General features: G+C 38.8%; 1 protein-coding gene across 2 annotated transcripts; it reads right to left on the bottom strand.

The window, feature by feature from the left end:
- Window positions 1-169: 169 nt before the first annotated feature.
- On the bottom strand, window positions 170-26,014 carry LOC104587914 (proteasome subunit beta type-6). 2 transcript variants are annotated; one of them, XM_088894749.1, is made up of 9 exons: window positions 25,881-26,014; window positions 25,706-25,813; window positions 25,323-25,399; window positions 20,167-20,222; window positions 19,152-19,224; window positions 8,606-8,717; window positions 7,970-8,043; window positions 1,295-1,369; window positions 170-561 (listed from the first exon to the last, which is right to left on the bottom strand). In XM_088894749.1, the coding sequence occupies exons 2-9, from the start codon at window positions 25,806-25,808 to the stop codon at window positions 430-432; spliced, it is 702 nt and encodes a 233-aa protein (XP_088750875.1). In that variant the 5' UTR covers window positions 25,809-25,813; window positions 25,881-26,014; the 3' UTR covers window positions 170-429. The 2 variants fall into 2 exon arrangements, with proteins under 2 accessions (XP_088750875.1, XP_010243992.1); XM_010245690.3 differs by having other exon boundaries at window positions 25,706-25,953.
- Window positions 26,015-26,839: the final 825 nt, after the last annotated feature.

The following is a 26,839-nucleotide window of genomic DNA, read 5'->3' as shown; positions in this document are numbered from 1 at the left end:
AGAAATTAAATGAATTGGACGTATCGACCAATGTTGGGCTGCATTCAAGCGGGTGACGCGCTCACGTATATTAAGTTCGAATACCCATTTCTGTAAGCATGTAAATTTTGGCGAAACCCAGTAGTCAGATTTGTAGGATGAAACAAGAGAACAGAACACAGTTGAACCATTGAACCAAACTTCACTGTGATCTTGGTGGGAATATAATAACGAGGGCATTCAAAAAGAATAGCTAATACCACCGATGTTCAGCTTTATACTAATTTCTTTAAAGAAGATAAAATACCCATAGTAATGTCCTTGGTTGTTGCAACAAAGATACAAATCTGTAAGGGAGCTGGACCCGAGCACCGCAGTCTAGGTGTGAATGAAATATAACCAAGCACCACCAGTGTAGGGGAACATTTTATATGGCCAGATTGCCTTTTTTTAAGTACTCATTGGCTCTGGACTGGTCGAGGAGAGAATATCCAGCAATGAATTCTGGGGCTCCAGCTCCTCGTGCCATAGTGGAAGGGTATCCCCTGGGTAAAAGTTCCTTGTCACTCCCTCCGAGTTTATCTGCAGACAGACCAATCCACACAAATAAGCAACTAATAACAAAACAAAAGATAACCGAGCACCGCATGCATAGGAGGTGGTGGACAATAAACCAGTGCTTGTTTGTTTTAACCACAAACCTGTCCCGTGAAGTTATATCATTAAGAAGGAATAAAAAGTTACCTCAGAATAAGGGTGGTCAGGGTTTACATGTCATAAACTACACGTAAGGAGGGCTAAAACATGCAGCAAGGTTCCAAGTATCAGTACAGCCTACAGGCCAATATGCCAGATGGGTCATTTAGCGCTTTATTATTTTTTTAGTTTTTTTTCCAACCTGTTTGAGGGGGTCGATATAAGGCCTGTCTACCCCCCTGAAACAGGTCAAACCTTGAAACAGTGCTTATAGTAGCATATCAGTGGGTCACCCATACAATACATATCAGCCAATTGATACGGGCCAATACGTAGCAAATTTTGATCCACTGAATAACCCTGAAACTTGGAAGTTCAATGTTATCTCGAGTAGCTGCTGACCTTACTATTCCTCCATTTTGTGTGTTATTTGGGGTAAGGGGGGCTAAAAAACAAAGAAAAAATGAAATCCCCCATGTTTGCAGAAAGAGGGGAATTTATTTTCATTTCCATCCTTATGTTGGATGTGCATTTATTTTCACTTCCGATGGAGGTTTTCACAAAATATTTGCCAAGGTGAAATATGCGGTAAAAGATTTAATTGAAATAGGAAACTCACAATGACAGTACGCACAACACCTCCACTTGCACCATCTCGAGCAATGGCAAGAGAGACTGCCTTTACCACTAATTTCTGAAATACAATATTAGACGTTTTTCAGAAATGGTAATAAGACAATTTTCAACGGAACACCAGTTAGTGCTCAACAGCATCTGGAAAATCATTAAATTTAAAAAAAACTATATATTCTAGAATATATATATTGTAGATTTACAAATAAGACAATTTTCAATGGTAATAAGACAATATATCTCAGTTTCCATTATTTATATATCTGAAATATTTCTAATAATATATTGTAGAATTAAATTTAAAAAAAAAACTATATATTCTAGAATGGACCTTTTTCAGATACAGACATGCTAACATTAATCATGTCCCATAGTCCATACTTTTTTGTTGATACAGCAAGTTAATTGGCCAAACCATTTCTCAAGACTAACTAGGTCAAAAATGGAGCAACTAAAATAGACTAGAAGTTGTTAAATACTATACACACAGAAAGGTAAGTGGATGGATGGAGAAAAAATACTTAACACTCACTAGATGCTTGCTTAGTATCTTTTACATTTATCAAGGAAATTAAAAGCATATTAATTCCTCCTGCTTCTTGTCTATTCAGAATTACTCACAAGGTCAGCAAACTTTTATATGTTTTTTTGATAAATAACTATCATTAAATTTCATTAGAAGCAAAGGATTGCATCTGTTACAAGCGTCCCAGTGTGAAGCACGAGGTGCAGCCTCACTTTTTAACAAAAATATATAGCAGATTTACAAATGGGCACAGTACATCTGATCCCTAGTTACCCCTTGCTTAGCTAGAGAATCAGCCAGTTCATTGGCCTCCCTTCCCACCCACTGTATAATTAAAATCATCTGTTGTGTAAGCCATTTGAATTTCTTCATTTCATTTCTGTAACACCAAATCACTGAATCTGGGTTCTTTAGCCAACCCACCACCACCTTGGAGTCCCCTTCTATCATCAATTTCTCCACTCCTAAAACTTTTGCAATCTGAATGCCTAGTAGGGCTGCATATAGTTCTGCCTTTAAAGAGTCTCCATGTCCCTTTGGTCCTGAAAAGATGGCTTTTAAATTTCCTTCATTGTCTCTCACAGCCCCTCCTATGCCAGACGGACCAGGGTTGCCTTGGCTGCTCCCATCAAAGTGTTAGAGAGTGTATGCCCTTAGCTACAATCAGAATGATGTACCGTATGACATTTAATGTAAATGAATAAAATACATATTTGATTCATGTTATTATGGTGTGTTTTTGTATAATACCCTTAAACTTGACACATATGAGACTCGTGTTAGTTTAGAATCTTCACAGTCGTTGGATAGATCTGGGGAGATTTATCTTGCCAAGGCTAACACTGATGTGCCGCCAAGTTGGTTGGGGTAACTTGTCTCAGCTGCCAGGGTGAGACCTGAGGTACATGCAGTGTGGGTTTTCTTGAAACCCTGAACCGGACCAGAATTCCAGTATTGCCCTGGACCTTGGAGATAGATGGGCAAAACTGGAATGTTACACTTCACCCCTATACTCGATTATGATACTGCACTAGGTGTCGGATTGGGCTGTCTTTGATATGCCAATTAGTGAGATCCTTAGAGGGGGTCAAAACCTGGGTATGTTGGGACAGTCCGATAATTCATCTGAGTGGGTGATCATTGTGACAAGATCAGCCCCTTTGTCGGACAAAGTGAATGATCGGGGATGAACTCTCTCTGATGGAAACCAAAACTGTCGGCAGTTGGTTTCAGTCGTTGAAATTTGTTTTGCAAAATATATTTATATAGAGATATACATACATGCATGCATGCATACATATATATATATATATATATATATATATATATATATCCATGTGAGTAGAGAGTGCAGCACTGTTCCTTGCAGCCGAGGGAGAGGTCCTCTCTTGTCGGGCAGTGTTTGATCATTATGGGTTGAGAGGTTAAGTGTAAGACCATTGAGGGTAATGCCTGATGGGCTAATCTTGCATTTACCCAGAGTCCTTGGGTTTTTATAAGGTGGCTTGACCCAATGACCATTTAGTGTAAATGTTGGGCCCATTAAGAGCCCATGGTGATGGACTCAGGGGTTCACTATCTCCTATGGTGAATTCGGCCAAGCCTTGTAACAGAGGTTGGATTGAACCCATGTGGCTGATGTGTAGATCCATGTTTGGGTCCCACACCATACAAGGATACCCAACTAGGCAGCAGTTTGGAGGATAAGTGAGCACATGGACTTAATAGGCCTAAAGCCCAATTCAAACTAGTTTAATATGATTAATTAAAGAGGGGTGGTTCTGGGATTTAGATTAGCAGATAGGATAAGGGATTGTCCCTATCCACTCAGAGAGTCCAGACCCAAATAGAGATTTGGATCAGGAAACTCCTAATCAGATTAGGAGGGCTGATCTTTATCTACAGATAAAGGATTATCCTTATCTCTTAAAGAGAGTCCAGATCCAAATACAAGATTTGGATTAGGAAACTCCTAATGGGATTAGGAGAGCCTCTCTTTAAGGCTATAAATAGAGGAGAAGGGCGAACCCCAGTTCATCCTTCAAGATTATTGATTCAAAAGAGAAGAGAGTTGCAGTTGGACTGATGCCATCTTCTGCTCTTGCCTTCTCATGTTGTTTCCGCCATTGCCAGTTCGATCTCCACCTGTAGGAGCGATCAAGAAAGGTTCTTGAGATCAGTTTTTGGAACTCGCCCTCCATCAGATTCTTGGTGAAGAATCGGGTTCTTGCTGAAGAACCATCCTACTGATTCTACTCCACCCTACGCTGTATCATCTTCAGTGGGAGCAGTCTTTGGTGATCTCTTTGGGCGTGAACACCTTCATTGGGAGTTACTACTACTCTGCATCAGGTATATCCCTCTCCTACCTTTTGATTTCAGATCTGGTCTAGTTTAGGGTTTAAGATTGATCCTTGAAAATGTAGTTTTCTAAAATAGGAAATGTGATTCCCACATGGGAGAGAGAAAGTTTTGAAATTTCGCCCAACCTACCTACAGGGTTCGGCCATCCATATGATAGATCTCTCATCCCTTCACAAAGTTTAGTTTCAGCCAATCTTCAATGGGAGGATTCCAAACCGACCTTGCTTTAATATTTTTTACTGCAACTAAAGGCTATGAAGCACCAATTCCTCCAGATATCATCAAAAGAGAAATATTTGAAGAGGTCCAATGTTTGAAACCAATGTATAACCCTGGTCATAACGTACTCCATAATTTGTTGTTTACTTCTTTCCTTCTCTTGGAAGGTTCTTAGATTTCTTTCTTCCCATAATGTCCAGATCATTGCTGCTCTAGTGCATCTCCACATTATTCTTCCCATTCTCTTTGGCAATTTTAATCTCCATTGGCATATTCCACCTACACCTAAACAAGGAGAAAAACCAATCCCAAATTTCTTTAGCAAATGAGAAAGAAATTAGTAGATGAAAGCAAGACTCACCGTCAAATTTACATAGAGAGCCAATTTGGGGAAATACATTGAGGTCTTTTCTTTTGCAATGAATCCAGAGTGTTAATTTTCCCAAGAGCCGCTTCCCAACAAAAAGCCTTAATTTTAGGGGGAATCGGATAAACCCAATTTTCTTTCCAAGGAAAGGACAAAGAGGAGGGGGACTGGCAAAGAGCTTTAAAAAAGGACACACAAGAAAAAAGGCCTTTAGGACTTAGGCACCAAAGTCTTCTATCAGGATTAGTAGGCTCTAAGCAAACTTTATCAAGGAGAAGGAGAAGCTTTGACAAACAATTAGCCTCTTCATCCCTCAACCCCCTCCGAAACCCAAGATCCCAGTTAAGATTCAAAGGCAAAGAAGGAAGAACAAGAAAATTGGAGATCACCTCATTTCTATACAAAGAGATAGGATACAAAGAGGGGAACAACTCCTTTAAAGGCCGGTTACCAAACCAGATGTTTTCCCAAAAACGAATTAAATTCCCTGAGCAAACATCGTACCTGATAAACCTAAGGAATTAAAGGAGGCTATGGATCACATTCCAAGGTGCTGCCAAGGTAGCCCTTCATGATACACTAGCATCCCAACCATTCTCCGATCCGCAATGTATGCTAGGCACCATCTCAACCCACAAATTTTCCCTCTCTAAAGGCCATCTCCATAACCATTTCCCTAGGAGTGCTGTATTTTTCTTTCTTACAATCCCAATACCTAATTCACCCTCTTCCTTGCTTCGACACACCACCTCCCAACTAACTATTTGATCTTTCCTAACCTCTCCTAGCTCCCAAAGAAAGTCCCTCATGATTTTTTCCAGTTTCTTTTCCTCCTTTGGTGGGATCCCAAAAACAGAGAAGAAATAGATGGGTAGGTTAGCTAATGTAGATCTTATTAGAGTAACCCTGCCTCCCAAAGAGATATAATTTCTCTTCCAACCAGCCAACCTCTTTTTACTTCTTTCTACAATTGGGTTCCAAAAATTGCTTTCTTTTGGGTTTGCACCTAAGGGTAATCCTAGATGGTTCAAAGGCCAAGGGGTGATATGACACTCTAAGCAATTTGCTACCAAGGTCAGGTCATTCTCCTCCATATTAACCCCTGCTATGCAACTCTTATTTAAGTTTATTTTCAGATTGGAAACTTTTTCAAACTTCTTAATCAGTTCTTTCAATCTCCTCACTCTCCTAATGTCTCCCCTTCACAGAAAATTATGATATCATCTACAAACTGGAGATGAGTAATTGGAACATTATCTCTACCCACTCTCCACCCCCTAAACTCGTCTTCCCTATCTGCCTTAGAGAGGAGTCTACTGAAGACATCGGCCACTAAAGTAGAACAAAAGGGAGAGAAAGGGTCACCTTGCCTTAGCCCCCTGCTAGCTGGGAAAAAGTCTTTCACCACTCCATTAACAAGGACAGAGCAATGACAAGACCGTATACAACCAAACATTCAGTTACACCATCTTTCTCCAAACCCTCAATGTTGCATTACTTCTAGGAGAAATTTCCAATCCACCATGTCATAGGCCTTTTCTATGTCAAGTTTGCACACAAATCCTTCCTTTTTAGACCTTTTCATTTCCTCTACACATTCATTAGCTATCAGGATTTGGTCAATTTAGAGGTGAAAACTCTCCTACTATCATCAAAACTTATGATACATTTAGAGGTGGAAACTCTCCTACTATCATCAAAACTCCACATTTCTGTAGGAACTTGTAACAGACAAGCACATTTGTCATAAAAGACAAGCAAACTTTTATATTACTTCATCAATAACCGACTCACAATAGCTCACAATAACAAACATCTCTTCTAAAAAAATAGTTGTTGCAGTTCAATGAAAAAACTGAAGCATTGTAGAGGAATGTGATTGTTGCAAAATATGGCCACAAGAATGATGGTGGGATCCAGGTAGCAAACCCATATTATGGGTGCTAGTACTACTGCTTACTTTGGAAAGGAAATGAGAAAACTACCTATCTCCCATTACTTTGGAAAGGAATTGCGGATAAGATTTTAGTGACCCCCGGTGTGAGAATGAACTATCTATGGAACCTTCCCCCTCATATGGCAGAAGTTTTGATTCTGAACTGCAGGGGAGCAATCTCCAATGGATTTGTTTGGAATCCAAGATTTAGACACAACCTAAATGATTGGGAGATAGAGTCTCTTAACATCTTCTGGGGTTCTCAGTCCTCCAAAGCCAATGAATCTCATCTAGACCCTGGAACTGGGAACTATGAGGTGCTCTCACAGTCCAATCTTTTTATAAGAAATCATGGGCCTCACACCAATGAACATATTTGGAGCCCCACAGTCCCTTGACTCCCTTCAAAGATTGTCTTGTTGGTTAGAAGTTGTGGTGCATGGACATGGATACGGGAGTCAGAATCCAACACATGTCCAAGAGTCTGACTCAACAAGACAAGAAAATATGGAATTCATCCTATGCATTAGCTTTTCATTTATGTCAAATAAGATGGGAGATATAAAGGAAGTGTTACATAGAAGTGTCCTCAGAATCCAACACGTGTCCAAGAGTCTGACTTGACAAGACAAGAAAACATGGAATTCATCTTGTGCATTAGCTTTTCATTTATGTCAAATAAGCTAGGAGATATAAATGAAATGTTACATAGAGGTGTCCTCAAGAATCTGTGGAGTGTTCGACTCGACGCATGTCTGACACAGACATGTCCATTTAGGAGAGTCCATGCGGCACTAGTTTGGAGAACCTCTATAAGCAAGTGCACATTTGACCAGCTTACAGGTGGCCATGTGAGGAATGACCTTGTCAACTTCCCTTAGCATCTTATGCTCAGAGAAAGCAAAAGAATGAACCACCTACTCCTAGCAACTTCATTTGAAAATTTTCTTGGAAGTTTTTAGAGTAAGGTTAAATGTACATGGGTAATGGTTGTGGATATTTTCCTTTTGAGTAATTTTGTTACTTTACCATGTAACAAAAAACAAAAGAAAAAGTGATTCTTTTCTTTCTCACTTGGACAAATAGTTATTGAAGGCACAAAAAATCAAGGAGAATAAACAATTTCCTTTTAAGGAATCTAATAATACTTGATGCCAATCCAGAGAACAAAATATACATGAATAAATAAGCAAATAACAAGATAAACTTTCTCACTTTCACAAACATCATACATTATATATTTACATACCTCAGCTTCTTCTTTGGACATTCCTTCTTTCCATGTTTGATCAAAGAACCCATACAAGTAACTGGAACCAGATCCTGTAAAACACTAACTAGTTTAGGATAAAAGAAAATATGTGGTGCTAATAAAATTGTACGGGAATTCTATAATTCATATTTCTCTTCTTTTATACATTAGTAAACTAATGCAAGAAAAAGGCTTTAAACAGATAACTTCATCCTGAAAGGATATAAAACATTGGTGCACCACTACCATTTTAACTAGGGCCATACTTCAACCGTACAAAAAAAATTCAAAAATCTAAGAAATCAAATCAAACGATAAGTATCTATTATCTAGGACAAAATCTTTTATGTGAAAAAACTCTTTCAATATGAAGGTCAGCTCCCAAAATGCAGATTCTTATAAAGACAATTGGATAAAATAAATCCAACTACATTTACTGGGGAAGTGTTAGCAATGGATAAGAAAACACAAATATACTCCTGAAGATGGACAGGGGAGAGAAAAATGTCTCCATCAGCATCATGGGATATGCCAATACAGAAGGTCGGAAAACTCCTAGAGTGGAAAAAGGGAAAGGTGGAAAATAGATTATGAATACATACAATAGCTTAAAAAGAGGTTGCAATGACAGACCTCCAATTGTAAAAGGTTGCTCTAAAATTGTTCCACCAAGAGGAACTCCATATATTTTGCCTCCTTCATACTTGTCCCATCCACCAACAATCAATCCAGTTTGTAGCATGTTCTGCCAAGCTCAGCAGACAGATATAATGAGAATTATGTCAACAAGTAGCACATATGAAACTATTGAATATGAATAACTATTCTATTGGACATGAAGATGGCAAATACAACTTTGTCAGTATACATTCAGAAAGCAAATGGAAAAGAACATGTGAATTTCCTCCTTATTACTTTTTATCAGTAAGGAAAATAAATGAATAAGAGGAAAGGAGGGAATACAAAATGTGCAGCAAAAAAAGATTGGGACAGGGAGATATACTCCCCAAACAAAATGTGAAGTTGAACTTATACATTGCCACCAACTTTGTAGTATGCAACTTTCTAGCTATGACTAGCTCCTTGTGTATAATTGAAGTTGTTTCCCATGTTTATCAACATGAATACTGCATTATGACGTCTCATTTTTATATAACTGACTTCTTAAATTATGAAAGAATATTCTTTTTTCACCTTTAGATAAAGGTTCAAAAACAGGGAAACATATAGAGTGCACCAGATAGAAGGCTCATATTTTATACATCTTTTCTAGGAAACTAGATACGAACTAAACCAAACAGAGCTCAAGAGCTAACACAACATTTCTTGACAAAATGAGGCAACTAAAACTTGAGTGCAAATAATGTCCTGAATTGTGATAACTTCAGCATAGCATCCTCTAAGAAAATAAGGCATTTAAGCAACAATTATACAAAGCAATGAGCTAAAATGCCCATACCAAGGCAGACAAGGATGTGGGAAATGGGAATATGACTCACCTTTTCCTAAGATTCCATATACAGATATAAGTACATCCATTTAATATGCTTATATGTCGTATCATGCTTTAGGCTTTAGCATTTGAAAACATATGATTATTTCTCAAAAAATAAAACACCAACATATGAATTTAACAAAACATATATGTTTTTTTTTATCAGCAACACAGGAGATTCATTAATTTAAAAAAAAAAAAATTATGTACAACAAGAAGTGGGCAGACAAAAAGTCCAAAATATCCCACTAATTACATCACAGCCCCAAACAGAATCCAAAGGATAATTCCTTTGATTACATCGCAGCCCCAAAAGTAACCCTAAAGAGATCCACTAACTACAACATAGCCCAAAACATAGATTGTCTTTTAACTCCTTGCTTAGCTAGGCCATCAGCCATGCTGTTAGCTGACCTTCTAATCCACCTTATTTGAATCATCATGTCTTTAGAAGCCTGCTTGAATCGCCTGAGCTCATTTTTTTATCAATAACAACATTTTATTAAAACTTCCAATATAGCAAGAAGTAAGAAGGAGGGGTAAACTCTCTTAACCCTCCCCAAATGAATATAAATCAATTACAGAATGGCCCAAAACAGTTGTTCCCTTCCCACCCCTTGTTTAGCAAGGGTATCCGCAAATGAATTAGCACACCTTTTTACCCACTGAAACTGAATTTCCACACCTTGTGCTAACCGGTTGAACATTCTGCTGTCATTAGCAAACTTCCACAGACCATTCTTCTCTTCTTGCAGCCATCCTATAACCAACTTTGAATCCCCTTCGATAATGAGCTTGCTGCAGCCCAGTTCTCACGCCTTCTTCATCCCTTCCATCACAGCCATAATCTCAGCTCGAATAGAGTCGCCTACACCAATAGGGCCAGAGAATAGAGCAATGGCTTTCCTCTCTTCATCCCTAAAGGTTCCACCAATTCCAAAAGGTCCCGGGTTACCTTCACTACTCCCATCAAAATTCAGCTTAGTAAAACCAGAGGCCAAGGGAGACCAAATGGGGCTAATCTTGGCTTTAGCAGGTGCTGAGTTGGCTACTTTTTTTTTATCAGCAAAAAACTTTCATTAATAACGGAGAAATTAAGTTACAATAGATAAAGATTGCAAAGGGACAAATTGCAATCTCCAGTAATTAGTTACAATTCTGCCCAGTACAATGAAGATCTATTTGCCCCTTGTTTTACTAGGGTATGAGTTGGTCACTTCCTTCCAATTTCTTCTTAACATATCTGTGGAGATATTGTCAAACACCTCCAAAGATTTCGCCATGTTATAATTTGGCCTGCCTTTGAGTTCTGTTAGTCTGATAACAGCCAAGAAGAAAGAGGAAGAAAGAGAGAGAAAAAGGAGGAGAAAAGGAGAGAAGAAAAGTCTGGTTCAAATTAGGGAAAAGTTACTCTCCCATTCGGCCAAACATGTTTTTATATTATTAATATAATGGAAAAGACACATGTGCCATTATTTAAGTGAGGGACACTAGTTCTAATATAATATTACAGATCAGCAACCTCAACATAAGTATAAAGACAGAAATACCCCTACACTAACACTCCCCCTCAAGCTGGTGAGTATATATCATATAATCCCAGCTTGTTACATATCTAGTCCACTCTTCCCCGACTCAACCCTTTTGTAAATAAGTTTGCCCACTAGTTTCATGTATTAACATATGCAGTGTCTATCATTCCATTTAGCACCTTCTCTCTCACAAAGTGACAATCAACCTCTATGTGTTTGGTTCTTTCATGAAACACCGGATTAGAAGAAATATGAATTGCAGCCTGATTGTCACAATAAAGCTCCATTGGAGTATTAATGTTGTATCCTATCTCCTGTAGATGGTTCCTTAGCCACACTAATTCACAAGTATGTGCCATAGCTCTATATTCTGCCTCGGCACTGCTTCTTGCCACGACTGTCTGCTTCTTACTTTTCCATTTCACTAGATTACCCCGTAGAAAAGTGCAATAACCTGTGGTAGACCGCCTATCAGACATAGAACTAGCCCAGTCAGCATCAGTATACCCTTCTATTTCAAGTTTTCCACCACTTTTGTATATCAAACCACGACCAGGGGCCAGGGGCCCCTTTTAAATACCTCACAATTCTTAGAACCGCATTCCAATGAGGAACCAGAGGTTTCTGCATGAACTGACTTACCACACTTCACCCATATCACTGCTCAGCCTAGTATTTGTTTCCATAGGTGTTTCAGTTGGTTTAGCACCTAACAAACCTGTTTCTTCCAGCAAATCAAGCACATATTTTCTCTGACACAAATATATACCATACTTAGATCTTGCTACTTCTATCCCCAAGAAATATTTCAATTTACCAAAGTCCTTTGTTTGAAAATGTTCCTGTAGAAAAGTCTTCAACCTGTCAATGCCCATTTTATCATTCCTGGTAATAACAATATCATCTACATACACCATCAATAGTATTTTTCTTGTCGGAGAGTCATGACTGAAGACGGAATGATCAACTTGGCACTGATTCACACCAAACTTCTTTACCACCTCACTGAACCTTCCAAACCATGCTCGAGGAGATAGTTTAAGCCCATATATAGCCTTCTTTAGTCTACATACCTTACCATCCTCCCCCTGAGCAACAAACCCTGGTGGTTGCTCCATGTAGACCTCCTCGAGCAAATCACCATGCCAAAAGGCATTCTTGATATCAAGCTGATATAGGGGCCAATCATACATAGCTGCAAGAGAGATCACAACACGAACCGACCCTATCTTAGCAACTGGGGAGGTCTCTATGTAGTCAATACCATGGTTTGGGAGTACCCTTTTGCAACCAATCGAGCTTTCAGGCGCTCAACACTACCATCAGGCAAATACTTAACAGTATAAACCCACTTATAACCGACAGCCTGCTTCCCGGGAGGAAGAGCAGTGAGGTCCCAAGTATGATTATGAAGTAGAGCTGAGAGTTCTTCCATTGCATGGCACCACCCTGGAGAGGTAAGGGCTTCCTGGACATCCTTAGGGACAACAACTGAGGATAACAAAGAGATAAACTGGCAATGGGAGGCGGAAAGGTGAGTGAGTGAAACATGATTAGAAATAGGATGAAGGGTGCAAGTGCGTTTACCTTTCCGCAAGGCAATGGGAAGATCAAGATCAGATACTGGGTTCGGGGCTGGTGTGGAGACAACTGTCGGATCTGTCGACGGTGATGGAGCCGGAGTAGCAGCCGGTACACGTAGGCGATGTGTATACACTTGACGGATAGGTGGGCATTCAACAGGTGGTGGCACTAGAGGCAAGGACTTGGTCACGGCTGGAACAAGGGGAACAAAATCAGCAACTGGAAGTGGAAGAGGAGAGGTGATGAGGAGTAAGAAGCATCACAGGACCCCAAGAAAAACGAAGTAGACTCAAAGAAGGTAACATCAGCACACACAAAGGAACGTCGAGAACTAGGATGGTAACACTTATACCCTTTCTGGGTCCGAGAATAGCTAAGGAAGATGCACTTAAGGGATCGTGAATCTAACTTGTCATTCCCGGGGCCCAGATTATGGACGAAGCAGACACACCCAAATACCCGAGGAGAAAGAGGAAACGAAGACAAGGTGGGAAACAAGGTAGTAAATGGGGAATGACCATCAAGGATAGGCGTGGGCATCCGATTAATCAAGAAGCAAGAAATAAGCACCGCATCACTCCAAAAGGGTTTGGGAACATTCATGTGATGCATAAGGGATCGTGTTGTTTCCAAGAGATGACGATTCTCTCTCAGCCACTCCATTTTGTTGTGGGGTGTAGGTACATGAGGTCTGATGTATAATGCCATGTTGGTCCAAGTATTCTTGAAATGATGAAGATAAATATTCACGGCCATTATCAGAATGAAAAATTTTAATGTGAACACCAAATTGATTGTGAATCTCAGCATAAAATTTCTGGAAAATGGTAAACAATTCACTTCTTCCTTTCATTAAATAGAGCCACGTCATCCTTGAAAAATCATCAACAAAAATGACAAAATATCTATGTCCATTGCATGACATCACTTTATAAGAACCCCAAACATCCGAGTGAATCAAAGAAAAAGGACTCGACACACGGTTATCAACCCTTGAACTAAAGGGAACACGATGGTGTTTCCCAAACTGACACGACTCACAATCTAAAACAGAAAGTTGACTCAACGAAGGAACCAAAGATTTCAAAACTTTCAGTGAAGGATGACCAAATCGACAGTGCCACTAGAGATGAGAGAGAGATGACTAGAGAGTTGTTGATGTTCTTCCACCACCGTCAAGATAATACAATCCACCAGCTTCATGCCCTCCACCAATCTTCATCCCTGTCTTGAGATCCTAAAAAATACACATAGAAAGGTAAAAGGTAATGGAACAATTAAGTGACTTGGTCAGATTACTAACAGACATAAGGTTAAACTGAAATTTAGGGACATACAAAACTGAGGATAGGGATATAGGGTCCAGGTCAACATTACCAACACCACAAATGGAGGATGTGGAACCATTAGCAAGGGTAACAGATTGTGATGTTGAGCAATGAGAGAGATTAGAAAACACACCTGGAGTTCCAGTCATGTGATCGGAGGCTCTAGAGTCAATAATCCAAGGATTGGGTGTGGATGCCAAACAAGCCATACCTGAGTGTGCGAAAGTAGCCGTGTTCTGCTGAGATATGGATTGAACAAACCTCTCATACTCATCACGGGGAACACTCACCAACTCCTTCCCGGGACCATCTGTGGATGTAGGAGGCATATGATCAGCTGAACGATTCTCCTGTCTGAAACTGGAACTGGTGTCACTAGTCATGGCATGATTGACCCAGGTTGAGGGTGGACCATGCAAGTCATAGCAATAATTAATGGTATGTCCATCCATACCACAATGAGTACACCTCCTCGGACCCAAGCCACGTCCTCTACCACGGGCTCCCCCTGAATCTCTACCTCCAGTACGACCACCACCACGGTTATATGTAGGTCCACCACCACCACTCCGGCCATATACCGGACCACTGCTACCACCACGGCCAGACTGAGCTCCACCTCTAACACCACGACCCCTTGCAAAGGTTGATCTATCTGAGACATTAGAGTTCTCAGTAGATCCAATAGAAGTCCTCCGAAGTCGAGCAAACACCTCTTCTAAAGAAGGGAGAGCTGACCCTCCTAGTATCTGAGCTCATACTGGTTCATACTCAGATTTCAGCCCCACCAAAAATCGAGTCACGTCAAGTTGTTCTCTCTATTGTTGCTGAATTTTGACATCAAAAGTGAGGGGGTGATAAACATTCAACTCATTACGGATGTCTCATACTAGCATAGTACTCCTCAAGACTCTGATTGCCCTGTTGCAGATTAAAGTATTCCTGATACAGCTAATATACTCTGGTTGTATTGTCTTGACCAAAATACAACTTCTTAGCATGGTCCCACACATCTTCGGCAATGTCAAGAAACATGAAATTTACACTAATCTTGGGTTCCATACTATTCCATAACCACGTGATAATCTGTGCATCCTCTTGTTCCCAGTCTTCATACTCATGAGAATCAGTGGAGGGTTTCTCCTCCCTTATGTGTTTCACCTTCTTCTTTGCCTTCAGAAAAACTTCTACAGATTTAGCCCAAGGCACATAATTCTCTCCACTCAGTTTAATGGATGTCATTTGAACATTCAGGTAGTCAGTAGGTATCATCACATTAGATTTGCTATCACTGTTATCTCCCATTGTTGAATTCTGTTATCACTGAATTCGGCACACTGCTTGATCACACTGGTTTCAGCACTTGTTATTGCTGAAGGTTGCACTCTTTACACCACAAGCCCTACCCTACGACTACCTGAAATATCACCACTATATGAGCACCACTCCTTCGAATCACACAAAAAAACAGCATAAACCCTAGCACACTACAGTCTGAAATCCCATCATACGATCTGAAACATACTCTTCCTATTTGATTCATAACAGAAAATATGCATAGAAATCTCTTACCTCATCACTTGAAAGACAAACCACACGAGAAGAAAATCAATCCACACAAGACACCCACTGCACCACACGAATCAGCCCTCTTCTCTTCATCGATTAGGGGAGGGCTTCTTAGAAGCCACAGCAACCGACCACACAAGACACAACTGGAGGCATAGAAACTTCCAAGGGAAGAGGGCAACCACTCCTTTTCAGCCCTTTCCCTTATCTCCAATTGATGGCAGAGAAATCAAGAGAAAACCCTAGATTGAGTGCGTAGAGAACAGAAATCTGGGCAAATCCGAGTTGCTTAGTTGTGCTCTGATACCATGTTATAATTCGGCCTGCCTTTGAGTTCTGTTAGTCTGATAGCAGCCAAGAAGAAAGAGAAAGAAAGAAGGAAGAAAGAGAGAGAGAGGAGAAAATGAGAGAAGAAAAGTCTGGTTCAAATTAGGGAAAAGTTACTCTCCCATTCGGCCAAACATGTTTTTATATTATTAATATAATGGAAAAGACACATGTGCCCTTATTTAAGTGAGGGACACTAGTTCTAATATAATATTATAGATCAGCAACCTCAACATAAGTATAAAGACAGAAATACCCCTACACTAACACGCCCAATGCACCACTCTGATAGTAATTGTTTCTATCATAACCTCCATATTCCTCTCCTTTTCATTAAATATCCTTGAATTTCTTTCCTCCCACACTGTCCAACTTATTGCAGCTCTAACACATCTCCAAAGAAGTCTACCCTCTTCTTTGGCCACCTAAAGAAGGAAGAGGTGAACAAGCTTTGTACATCAGGTGGGGGTGTCCATCTACAACCAAATAAAGAGAAAAACCATTCCCAAATAGATGAAACATGTGAGCAAGATATTAGTAAGTGATAGCAGCTCTCACCATTTGCCTTACAAAGGATGCACCAATTTGGGGATAGGCACCAATTAGGTCTTTTTCTCTGGAGCAAGTCACTAGTGTTACATCTTCTCAAAAAGGCTTCCCAACAAAAAGCTCTAATCCTTGGGGGAATCAGCTTGCCCCAAACTTCCTGAACCGGAAGGTCTATGTTGGGGATAACTGAGGGTTGTGTCAAGGCCTTAAAAAAGGAGGCACAAGAAAATTCACCATAAGGGGTCAAAGTCCAAAGTCTACTATCCCTTCTCCATGGGTCCAAAACCACCCCACCCAAGGTCTGAATTAAGACTGAAACATGATCGACTTCAGCATCCCTAAGGCCCCTTCTTAGACCCAAATCCCAATCAAAGCCAAGAAATGACTCTGAGGTGGAAACAAGCTCATTTTTAAACCTAGAGATAGAATACAAGGAGGGAAATTGTTCTTTCAATGTCACATCTCCCACCCAAGAATGCTCCCAGAACTTTACCCAATCTCCAGAACAAAGGTCATACCTGATGAAAGGTAAGAAAGAAGGAAGAATGGCATGTATAGATTTCCAAGGAGAAGCTCGTGTGGCCCTTGCCAAAACTCCAACGTCCCAGCCATCTGCCGTTTTCCCATGAATGCTGATGATCACTTTTGCCCATAGTTTATCCTCCTCCCTTGGTAGCCTCCATAACCATTTCCCAAGTAAGGCCTCATTTCTCCTTTGAATACTTCCTATCCCCAAACCACCCTCCTCCTTACTTCTAGTGACCACCTCCCACCCCACTCTATGATCTCTTTTTTCTTCCCCCAATTCCCACAAGAAGTCTCTCATCAATTTTTTCAAAAACCCTACTCACTCCTTTCGGGATCATAAAAACAAATAAGTAGATTGGCAAGTTTCTTAATCAAAGTGATTCTACCACCCAAGGAGAGGTAATTCCTTTTCCACGAGGCTAGTCTTTTTGTGAACCTATCTACCACTGGGTTCCAAAAACTATTATTTCCCGGATTATCCCTAAAGGCAAACCCAAATAATTTATAGGCCACTCAGAGGTTGCACAACCTAGAATTTCCGCTCTCTCATCCATATTGATCCCCACCACACAACTTTTGTCAAAATTCACTCTTAAGTTTGACATTTTTTCAAAGAGTTGCACCACCACTTTCATGTTCCTAACCCATCTGAGCTCCTCACCTTCACAAAACAAGATGATGTCATCTGCAAATTGCAGATGGGTGAGTTGTACCCTATCTCTGCCCACTCTCCACCCCCTCACTAGGTTTCTAGCATCTACCAAAGTTATTAGTCTGCTCAAAACTTCAGCAATTAATGTAAACAGAAATGGGGAGAGGGGGTCACCTTGCCTAAGGCCCCTAACCACAGGGAAATGATCTACAACTACTCCATTCACCAAAATAAAGTAGTGACAGGAATCTAAGCAGCCTTGGATCCACTTACACCATTTAGCCCCAAACCCAAAATTCTCCAAGACCTATAGTAAGAAGGATCAATCCACTTAGTCATAAGCCTTCTCTAAATCTAGCTTACACACAATTCCTTTTCTCCCAGTTCTTTTTAAGTCCTCCACACTCTCATTAGCTATTAAAATCTGATCCTTTATTTGTTGATTACTGACAAAGACACCTTGATTCTGGGAGATGAGGTGAGGAAGCACAACCCTAATCCTCCTTGAGAGCACCTTAGCAATGATCTTGTAAAGGTTGTTTACCAAACTAATAGGTCTAAACTCCTTGGGATGAATAGCACCACTCTTCTTTGGAACCAAAGCTATAAAGGTAGAAATCAACCCTAGATTTATCACACCCCTCACAAAGAATTCATTGAAGACTCTCTGGAGGTCATGTTTCAAAATGTCCCAACAATCTTGGTAAAAGCCATTGCAAAGTCATCTGGTCTTGGTGCTTTAGTTTTATCCATTGAAAACACAGTTTCCTTTATTTCCTCCAACTCAAACCTCCTTTCAAGCCACACCTTAAGCTACTCGGGTATCTTAGGCCAGTCGAACCCTTATAGCCAAATTCTTCCATTTAGTGGCCTCCTATGAATAGATTTGAAATGATCTGCAAAGGCCCGAGCTATCTCAGATTGTTGGGTGAGTTTTACCTCATCAACCACCAATTTAGAGATTAGATTTTTCTTTCTTCTACTATTAGCCATAGCATGAAAGAATCGTGTATTCTTGTCACCTTCCTTCACCAATCACCCTTTTGTGTTTGGACTTCTATCGCCAGCTAAATCCCTAGACCTTGTAACATAGACTACACAAAATGCAGGGAGTCTTACCCAACCTGCAAAAGATGCAGCTTCCTGCAAAGTCTCCCAGGGATTCACCTGCTTCTGTGTTCCCATTTTAGACATTTCAGACCTAAAGAAGCCCACATAATGATTTCTAATATATAGGAATTATTTTCCTAATTACCAATCAAGAAAAAAGTCTTCCTAATATTGTTTCCATTCTTTTCTTTTTCCATAAAATCATTTCCTTTATCTCTGGATATAATCCTTCCTTTTGAAATTAAACATGAAAAGATGTCTTAAATTTGTCCAGAAACTTTTTAATAGCAAAGAAGAAATTTCTACAAACTATCCCCCCCATCCAAATGTACAAAAAAGATCATCATAGAAGGTGGGAAGTAGCAACTAAATGCCAAGCACAACTATGAGTATTCATGAATTCTCCTGCATTAATGTAATTTTTTAAAATGTATTTTTTTAAACAAACAATTCATAATATACAAATAAAAAGCATAAAAACAAAATAAAACCAGTTAGATCAAACCTTGTTATTGTACGACAAAAGCCTGATTAGGTTTGCAGCAACTTTGACAGTTGCAGGTTGACCTGACTGTATCCTGCAACAAAAGATACTGGATTGGTTAACTCATAGTCAGCATCAGAGTCAAACATTCTCTTTTTTGGGAGGTGTCTCCAGTAAATGGAGAAAACCCTCCAAAAATAGGTGTATGCCGCTTTAAGTGACGAGCACAAGGTATCCTTTATAATATTTTTGTAAATCATTATCACCCTTCTTTAATAAAATTAGACAACTTCCATAAAGATAAAATAATTAAATTTTGATGGGAGTGGTGAAGGTAACCCAGGCCCCTCAGGTGTAGGGGTGTTTTCAGAGATGAGGGCGGGAAGGTGATAGCAATGTATTCTTGCCCCATTGGGGTTGGGGACTCTCTTAGAGCTGAGATCTTTGCTGTTCTGGAGGGTATTAAAAAGAGTAGGGAACTGAATATACAGAAATTAATTATTGAAAGGGACTCAAAGTTGGTGGTAAGCTGGTTACAGAAGGGAGTGGTCTTTGGAAGTTTACTAATGAAAGAAAGGAAATCAAATGGCTAACTAGGGGGATGGACATCCAATTTCAATGGGTGAAAAGAACAGCAAATGCGTTTGCAGATGCTTTGGAAAAGCAGGGGGTGGGAAGGGATCAATTGTACTGGGCTGTATTTTGAGATGTTGTTTTGCTCTCTTGTAGAGAGTTAAGCCTTTTTTATCAGTATTCTAATGAAACTCTGTTATTGATCAAAAAAAAAAAAAATCCATTCAACCATCCAGTCCCCATCAATAGAGCAATCAAAAGAGAGGGAAATACAAAATGAGCATGCATGCAAACATACAAATACACACAAAAAAAAAGCATGCATACATGTATCACCCATACAGCTGATGTTATAAGGTCAACCTAGGTCCAATTGGATACATATCTGATTCAACCCTTTTATAGTTTGATCTTCAAGTTGGTTTTAGTAACATTCGACAACTATGAAAAAATAGGCACTCACGTGTGTTGATGAAGAAAGTAACGCACATAATCAGAGACAACTTGAGAATCTGCAGCCTGCAAACAACAAACAAATACAAATACGTAGGCATGAATACATGATTTCTTAAGCTGCCAGAGAAAGTAGCATGACTCATAACACAACCAAACCAAACATATTAAATGCATGATGCACAAAATAAGATTCTACATAGTGAGTTAGAACTGTAGAAGATCAAGACAATGCTAAAAATCTTCCTTTCTAAATGAAAGTTGCATGTTTTAGGAACAAAGGTGAAAGGTGAAACATATAAAGAAATGCAGTTGACTGGCAAGTTTATTAAAGGGTAAGTTACATTATTCTGATGTTCTCAGAAGTTAAAACTGATTTTGTAAATCTCAATTCGGAACTAGGTTCCAGACTCCTGAAAAGCAAAACTTTGAGATTAACTTCTTCAGAATATTCTGGTCCAAATCCAAGAATCCAAGAAAAACTTAATACATATGGACAGGTTCTTGGTATTTTCGGAGAAATTATAGCTAAAAATAGTAGGTGTCTTTCAAAAACTAGAGTATTCGAAACAAATGAGGCTCCAAAAAAGATGAAGAAGGGAAAGGCACTAGGACTTAATGGTATTCCAATATAAATCTGAAAAGGTATACAAGAAGCAAGCCCATTATGTCTAACTAAACTATTTAATAAGATAGTAAAACAAAAAACAATGCCAGATGAATCAAGACAGAGCACCATGGTACCTAAATATAAAAAAATGTGATAATACAAATAATAATAGGTATCTTCAAAAAACTAGAGTTTTCAAAACAAATGAGGCTCCAAAAAAGATCATGAATGAAAAAGCACTAGGACCTAATGGTATTCCAAATATAAACCTGAGAAGGTATGTGGAAGCAAGCCCATTACGTCTAACTAAACTATTTAATAAGATAATAAAAACAAAAAACAATTTATCAAAAATAAATAAAAACAAAAAGCAATGCCAGATGAATCAAGACAGAGCACCATGGTACCTAAATTTAAAAATAAACGTGATATACAAAGTTTCAATAATTATTGTGGGACTAAACTAATGAGCCACAGTGCCACGCTATGGAACTTTAGACTGTTTTTGGTTGGGATGCAAACACCGGATTAGTGCTATAATGCACTCCTGTTCGATTTTGCAGACGTTTGGATGGCGTGTGAAAATGCATCGTAAATGGATGCAAAAAAAAAAAAAACCCCGTTTACTTAGGATAAACATTTACTTTGATTTTATTGAAGTAAACATTTCCTCTCTTCATCAATTGAAGGTAAAAGGTGACTGTTTTCTCTCATCGTCAGTCTTTTGCATTGTTTCACCTGAGCTGAACATCAAATGACCGTTTTCTCTCATCCACATTCGGCCTTCTCTCTTTCCTTAATTCTTTTCTTCTGTAAATTTTATTTTTCCCATTTTCGCTCTCTCCATTCCCCACTTACTGAACACTTGTTGTAACTGATCAAGAATACTCATTTAAACCAGTCATCTTCACCAAGAAGACAAGCAGCGGTGATGATTAGAAGAGACAAAAAGCAACAACAAATCAAATACAAGCAGCAGGTGGATTGTTTAACAATGTATTTTTACTCAATATTTGAGGGTTTTTATGTCTGAAACTCTAGATAATTCTTTTGAAGGATTTATTTTTTTACCCTGAAAGCATACTCTCTTTGAAATGTGATTGTTAATAGTGGAGTAGGCAAGCAATCGCTCTCAAGATCAAGATAAAAGGCGAGGGACAACGGGTGGTAGGAAAAGCGATGAATTTAGAGAAGGAAAAGATGAAGATAGTCACAGTTTGAGACTGGTGAACAGGGCACCATGGTGCTTTCTCAAGACCATGGTCTCGGTTAATAAACAAGACCACCAGTGAGGAACATGTGAACAGGGCAGGGAATCCATTAAATCTTCAAGATTTTCCATGACCGAAAACAAACAGAAAGAGTGCAAAGTGGGCATGGAAAACAGGACCACTTTGCATTCATGAACCAGGGTAGATGCACAAATGCAGCGTACACATTTGCATATATGTTGCTTCCAAACGCAGCCTTAGGAGAAAGTAACCAAGAAGAGGTTACGAGAAGAAACGTATATTATAAAATTTCCATGAAGATCAACCATGGAAATTAAAGACAATTGATAGAAAAATTAAGTGAGAAGAAGAAAGGTGTTTGTATGGTATTCATTGGTCTAGAGAAAGCATATCAGAAAGTTCCTAGAAAGATAATATCGTGGACCTCAGAAAAAAAAGTACCAAATAAGCATGTAGACCTAATTAACTACATGTATGAAGATTCAATAACCAATATTACAACACTTGCAGGAAAGACATCAAACCAGTTACAATGGGACTTCAACAAAGCACTTAGCCCTTATTTGTTTGCACTAGCCATGGATAAATTGGCCAAACATATTCCGGAAGAAGTCCCATGGAAGTGTTTTAAAAGCACAAGGCACAAGAAAAGCACAAGGGGCTTTTGGGGCCCGGGGCACAAGGCACAAGGCACAAGGCACAAGGCAAGGCACAAGGCAAGGCACATACCTTTTTGAATAAAGGTACAAAGTTTAAAAAATAGTTCAAAATAATATTAACTCATAAAAAAATGAAAACTTTAATATTAAGGAAACTAAATATTTTAAAAAGCCTATTGGCTCAAATTAAAATACATAAAGATAACATATAAAGCATATTCAAACACTCAACAATTCAAGCATGTGAAACTTTAAATATGTTTATTACTCTCCCAATTGCATTACTTTAGGTAACTTATGTGATGTTTCACATCTTGCATTCCTAATTCTTGAGGCAAGCTCATGCAAGTAAATAGGTATGGTTTGTGATTTCAGTTGCAGTTCATTTTATTTTAGGATTATGGATTAAATGTTGTATGATGAAGAATTTCTTGTATTAAGAAGGATGAGAGAACAACACTAGCAAAAGTGGGGTTCTGTCAGAGAACCAGTGACCAGGCAAACAAAACCAATCTCTTTATACACAGGACAAAAATTTAGGACCCTTGCATGGACATGTTTGGACCTGCCTCAAAGGGGTCAGTTGGTGATCCAAGGACTCTGCTCCCAGACCAGCCACTGTGCTTGAAAAGGTGCACAACTGGGTTGAGGCACCCTTTTGAAAGGGCTACAGCTAAGCTTAGGTGAGACACATACCTTGAAATGCACCTCGTCTACGCACCTAGGTGTGCCTTTTAAATCAATAACTCATGACGAATGTTATTTACAAAAGACAGCATTATTTGATGAAACTACAGAAGGATTAAATGCTAAATTTGGTTTAGGACAAATGCTTTAGAAACAAAAAGAGGTTTTCAAATAAATATGACTAAAACAAAATATATGAATGTAAATTTAAAAATAATAGGAATGTAAATCAAGGTACGCTTGGGATTTGAGATCAAGCGATATATAAACATGACCACTTTCATTACCTTAGTCCAATTATCCATAACAAGGGAGAGATTAGAGAGAATGCCGTTGATAGAACTATAGCAGAATGAGTAAAAGGGATGCATACAGATTCCTATATCATAGGATTCAAATCCTATATCATAGCAGAATGTAAATGCTAAGATGGATGAGTGAGAACTAGAAAGGATGCGATCAAAAATAAACCTTTTGAAACCTAGAAGTTTCCAATGGGAGATTAAATGACAGAATGTATACTTAGATGGTTCTGGTCACATGTAGAGAAGACCATCCATAGAGTGGAAAGTGTGGAACACATGCATGCCACCAACCACATATAGTTGGGACAAGGCTTAGCTGAGTTGAGTTGAAATTGAAGCTTAAAGAATAAATATTAGAAGCATATTCATTTGGACTGCTTCACTTAATGCAGTGTAGTGTATCTGCTTCACTTCATTTGGACTTTTTTTTTGTGGTGGGGGGATCTGTGATTTGCACAGGAGACTTCCTCAACTAGCAAGCATGACCTTCTAAAAGGAAATTCTCGTGTGTAGCCCTTATTTCCCAATTTTTGAATAAATAATTCTAAAATAAGGAAAAACATGTTTCAAAAAATCAGATCTACAATGAAGAAATTAATGGAAAGGTTGCTCAAAGAGCAATATTCTTCTGATGCTTTAAGAACTGGATGAGAGAGATGTTTTTCTTAATATATCTTGTCTGTGTTGACTGGTAAAACAAAATGGAAATTCCATCAAAGTTCGAATCCACATTCATATATGGAACTTAAGAAGTTAAAAACAGATGTAAAGGATTGGTGCATCAGCACACACAAGAAAACACAGACAGTTGGATAACGCAAAAAGAATAAAATCCTAGGAATTATATTGTAATCTCTACATACACATAACAATAACATATATCTAAAACCTAGCAGAGATAACCAAGGAGTAGGGCCTCTAGATTTAAAGATACTTCTACGCTAAAGAGAAATATCTTTTTCTTCAGTTCAAGCATACAATCTCAACTTTTAAATTGACAAAAAAAGAGGGGAAAAGAACACAAAACCACCTTGGGCAACCTTATAAAGGAAAACAAACTTGACAAGCCAATATAATCTCATCCTGCACTGTCAATCTGAAGTTCAACAAAGGATAAGGATTGTGTCAGGCCAGCATAAAGTTTTTCCAAGCCCTTATGCACATGAATCCTGGATCATTGCTTCAAACACATACTAAGGGATATGGTCCTCCATAGGATCATATGGCAAAAGATGGTTTGTGTAGCCAACACCAAATAGATGGGATAAAGCTTTGATGAGTTGGCAACATATATGAAAAACCATTTCAAGAAACACTGAACGTTCCTAGTCTTCCATAATTTGGCATCGCATTTTACATCAGGAATATACTATTAGGGTAACTGGGACGTCTATTCAGGCAAAGATAATAATGATTTTATCATGCCACATGAATTTAGAGATGCTAATTAAACACCAATGACCACCAAGTAGGCAAGTACGGTAATCAAAACAGGACAACAATGATTTAAAGACACACTTTCAATGTAGATGCACCACTAACATATGAAATGCCAAGTATTCAATAATCACCGAGGTAAAGTGACCAAAACATAAAAGAAATCAGCTTTTATCAAACAGTTAAACAAATTATTAGAAGCATTTATAGATCAGGGATGTGAGAAGGAAAATTACTGATCCAGAGCGGCACAAGTAGACATTGTCCGTAAGCTGTGTGATTTTGTCCGATGCCCGGTTGGCAACATACATTCCTAAAAGCGGGAAAACAAATATGGAATCAAATTCAGAACATGATAGAGCACAGTTGATTCAAAAGAGTGCATTTTCTCAAAATTGTTTGTCTGTAATGTAATGAAATTTCTCATGCACCATAAATAGCAAAATAAGGTTAAAACACACACACAAATCTTGCGGTAGAGATAAAGTTAAGAACACTGAAAGTGCACCAGATTTAGGGAAATAAAACGAACGTCGGGTGAATCATGCACAAAGAATGAAATAAGCAAATGATTGAAACTAAAGCAGAGAGAGAGAGAGAGAGAGAGAGAGAAAGAGACCAGTGCTGGTTCTGGAATCGGCTCCAAGGACAACACCTCCGTCGTAAGTAACCCCTACGATGGTGGTTCCCATCGAATGAGGGGCATCTAGATTAAGATCCATTGCAGCTGCAGCAGCAATTACAGCGTAAGAACCCTAGAAATCAAATCAACCACAACCTCCCTTCAAATGGACCTTCTAAGACGGAAATCGAAAACCAAATAGAAAGAGATGCCCAACGAGTTCTTTTCACTGTGTTTGTGTGAGAGAGACAGGGAAATGATTAAAAAAAAACAGCCGACTTCCTGCCCAAGTCACTGGTAGCTAAGATCGTTGGCGCGATCGTGACCGCCCAGTTCAAAGACTTGTTTTTATGAGATGGGTAGGGGTGCGCCAGTCCCGTGCGCACGGGCGACGCATGAAAGCCCCAAATAGCAAGGTACTCTGCTGGGCCTTCCCCCAACAAAAAAAATTAAGTTAATATCATATATCAGATATTAAACTTATAATAATTAGGGATGAGCAAATAGGTAGGTTGCATCTCGACCTCGAATTCGCCTCGAACTAACCTTATCCGATTTGTTAAAGGTAGGTCTGGTTTTAAATTCTTGGAACCGAGGGGTTTATTATACTCGAACTAATTGGATGAACCAGTCTTGATTGACTTTGGTGAAATCAGTCTTGGAACTGAATTTGTCTTGAAATAAATCCTAAAATGTTTTTCAGGATGTGAAGATTTGAGTCAAAGCACTCATGGTTATAAAAGTCATGGTCTCACTTGACCATCAAGTTACTTTAGTGATTTTATTATTTGTTCTCATTTTAATATTTGTATGTGTATAATAAATAATGTAAAAGGTAATACTTACAAAATTTAAACTATAATGACAAGTTTTCAACCATATATTAATATATTATGATAATCTACATATTAAATTACTTAAATTAAACAATAAAAATATAAATTTTAAACTATATATTATCATTATTGAAATTCAAGCTTTTGAATGACATGTTTCATTTTTTTTTCTTGAAGGGGGAGAGTAAAGAAATAACAAGTTCCACGGGTAGACCCTGGATTTGACCCCAAAACCACCGAGGTCAGAACCGACCTTCATAGTATAGGTTATGGTTCTAAAACCTGGAACTGACCC

Source organism: Nelumbo nucifera, chromosome 1 (genome assembly GCF_055504915.1).
Source record: "Nelumbo nucifera cultivar China Antique chromosome 1, China Antique-T2T, whole genome shotgun sequence".
Classification (NCBI taxonomy): Eukaryota; Viridiplantae; Streptophyta; class Magnoliopsida; order Proteales; family Nelumbonaceae; genus Nelumbo; species Nelumbo nucifera.
The sequence above is the reverse complement of the archived record's forward strand: the minus strand, read 5'-3'. Positions and strand labels throughout refer to the sequence as shown.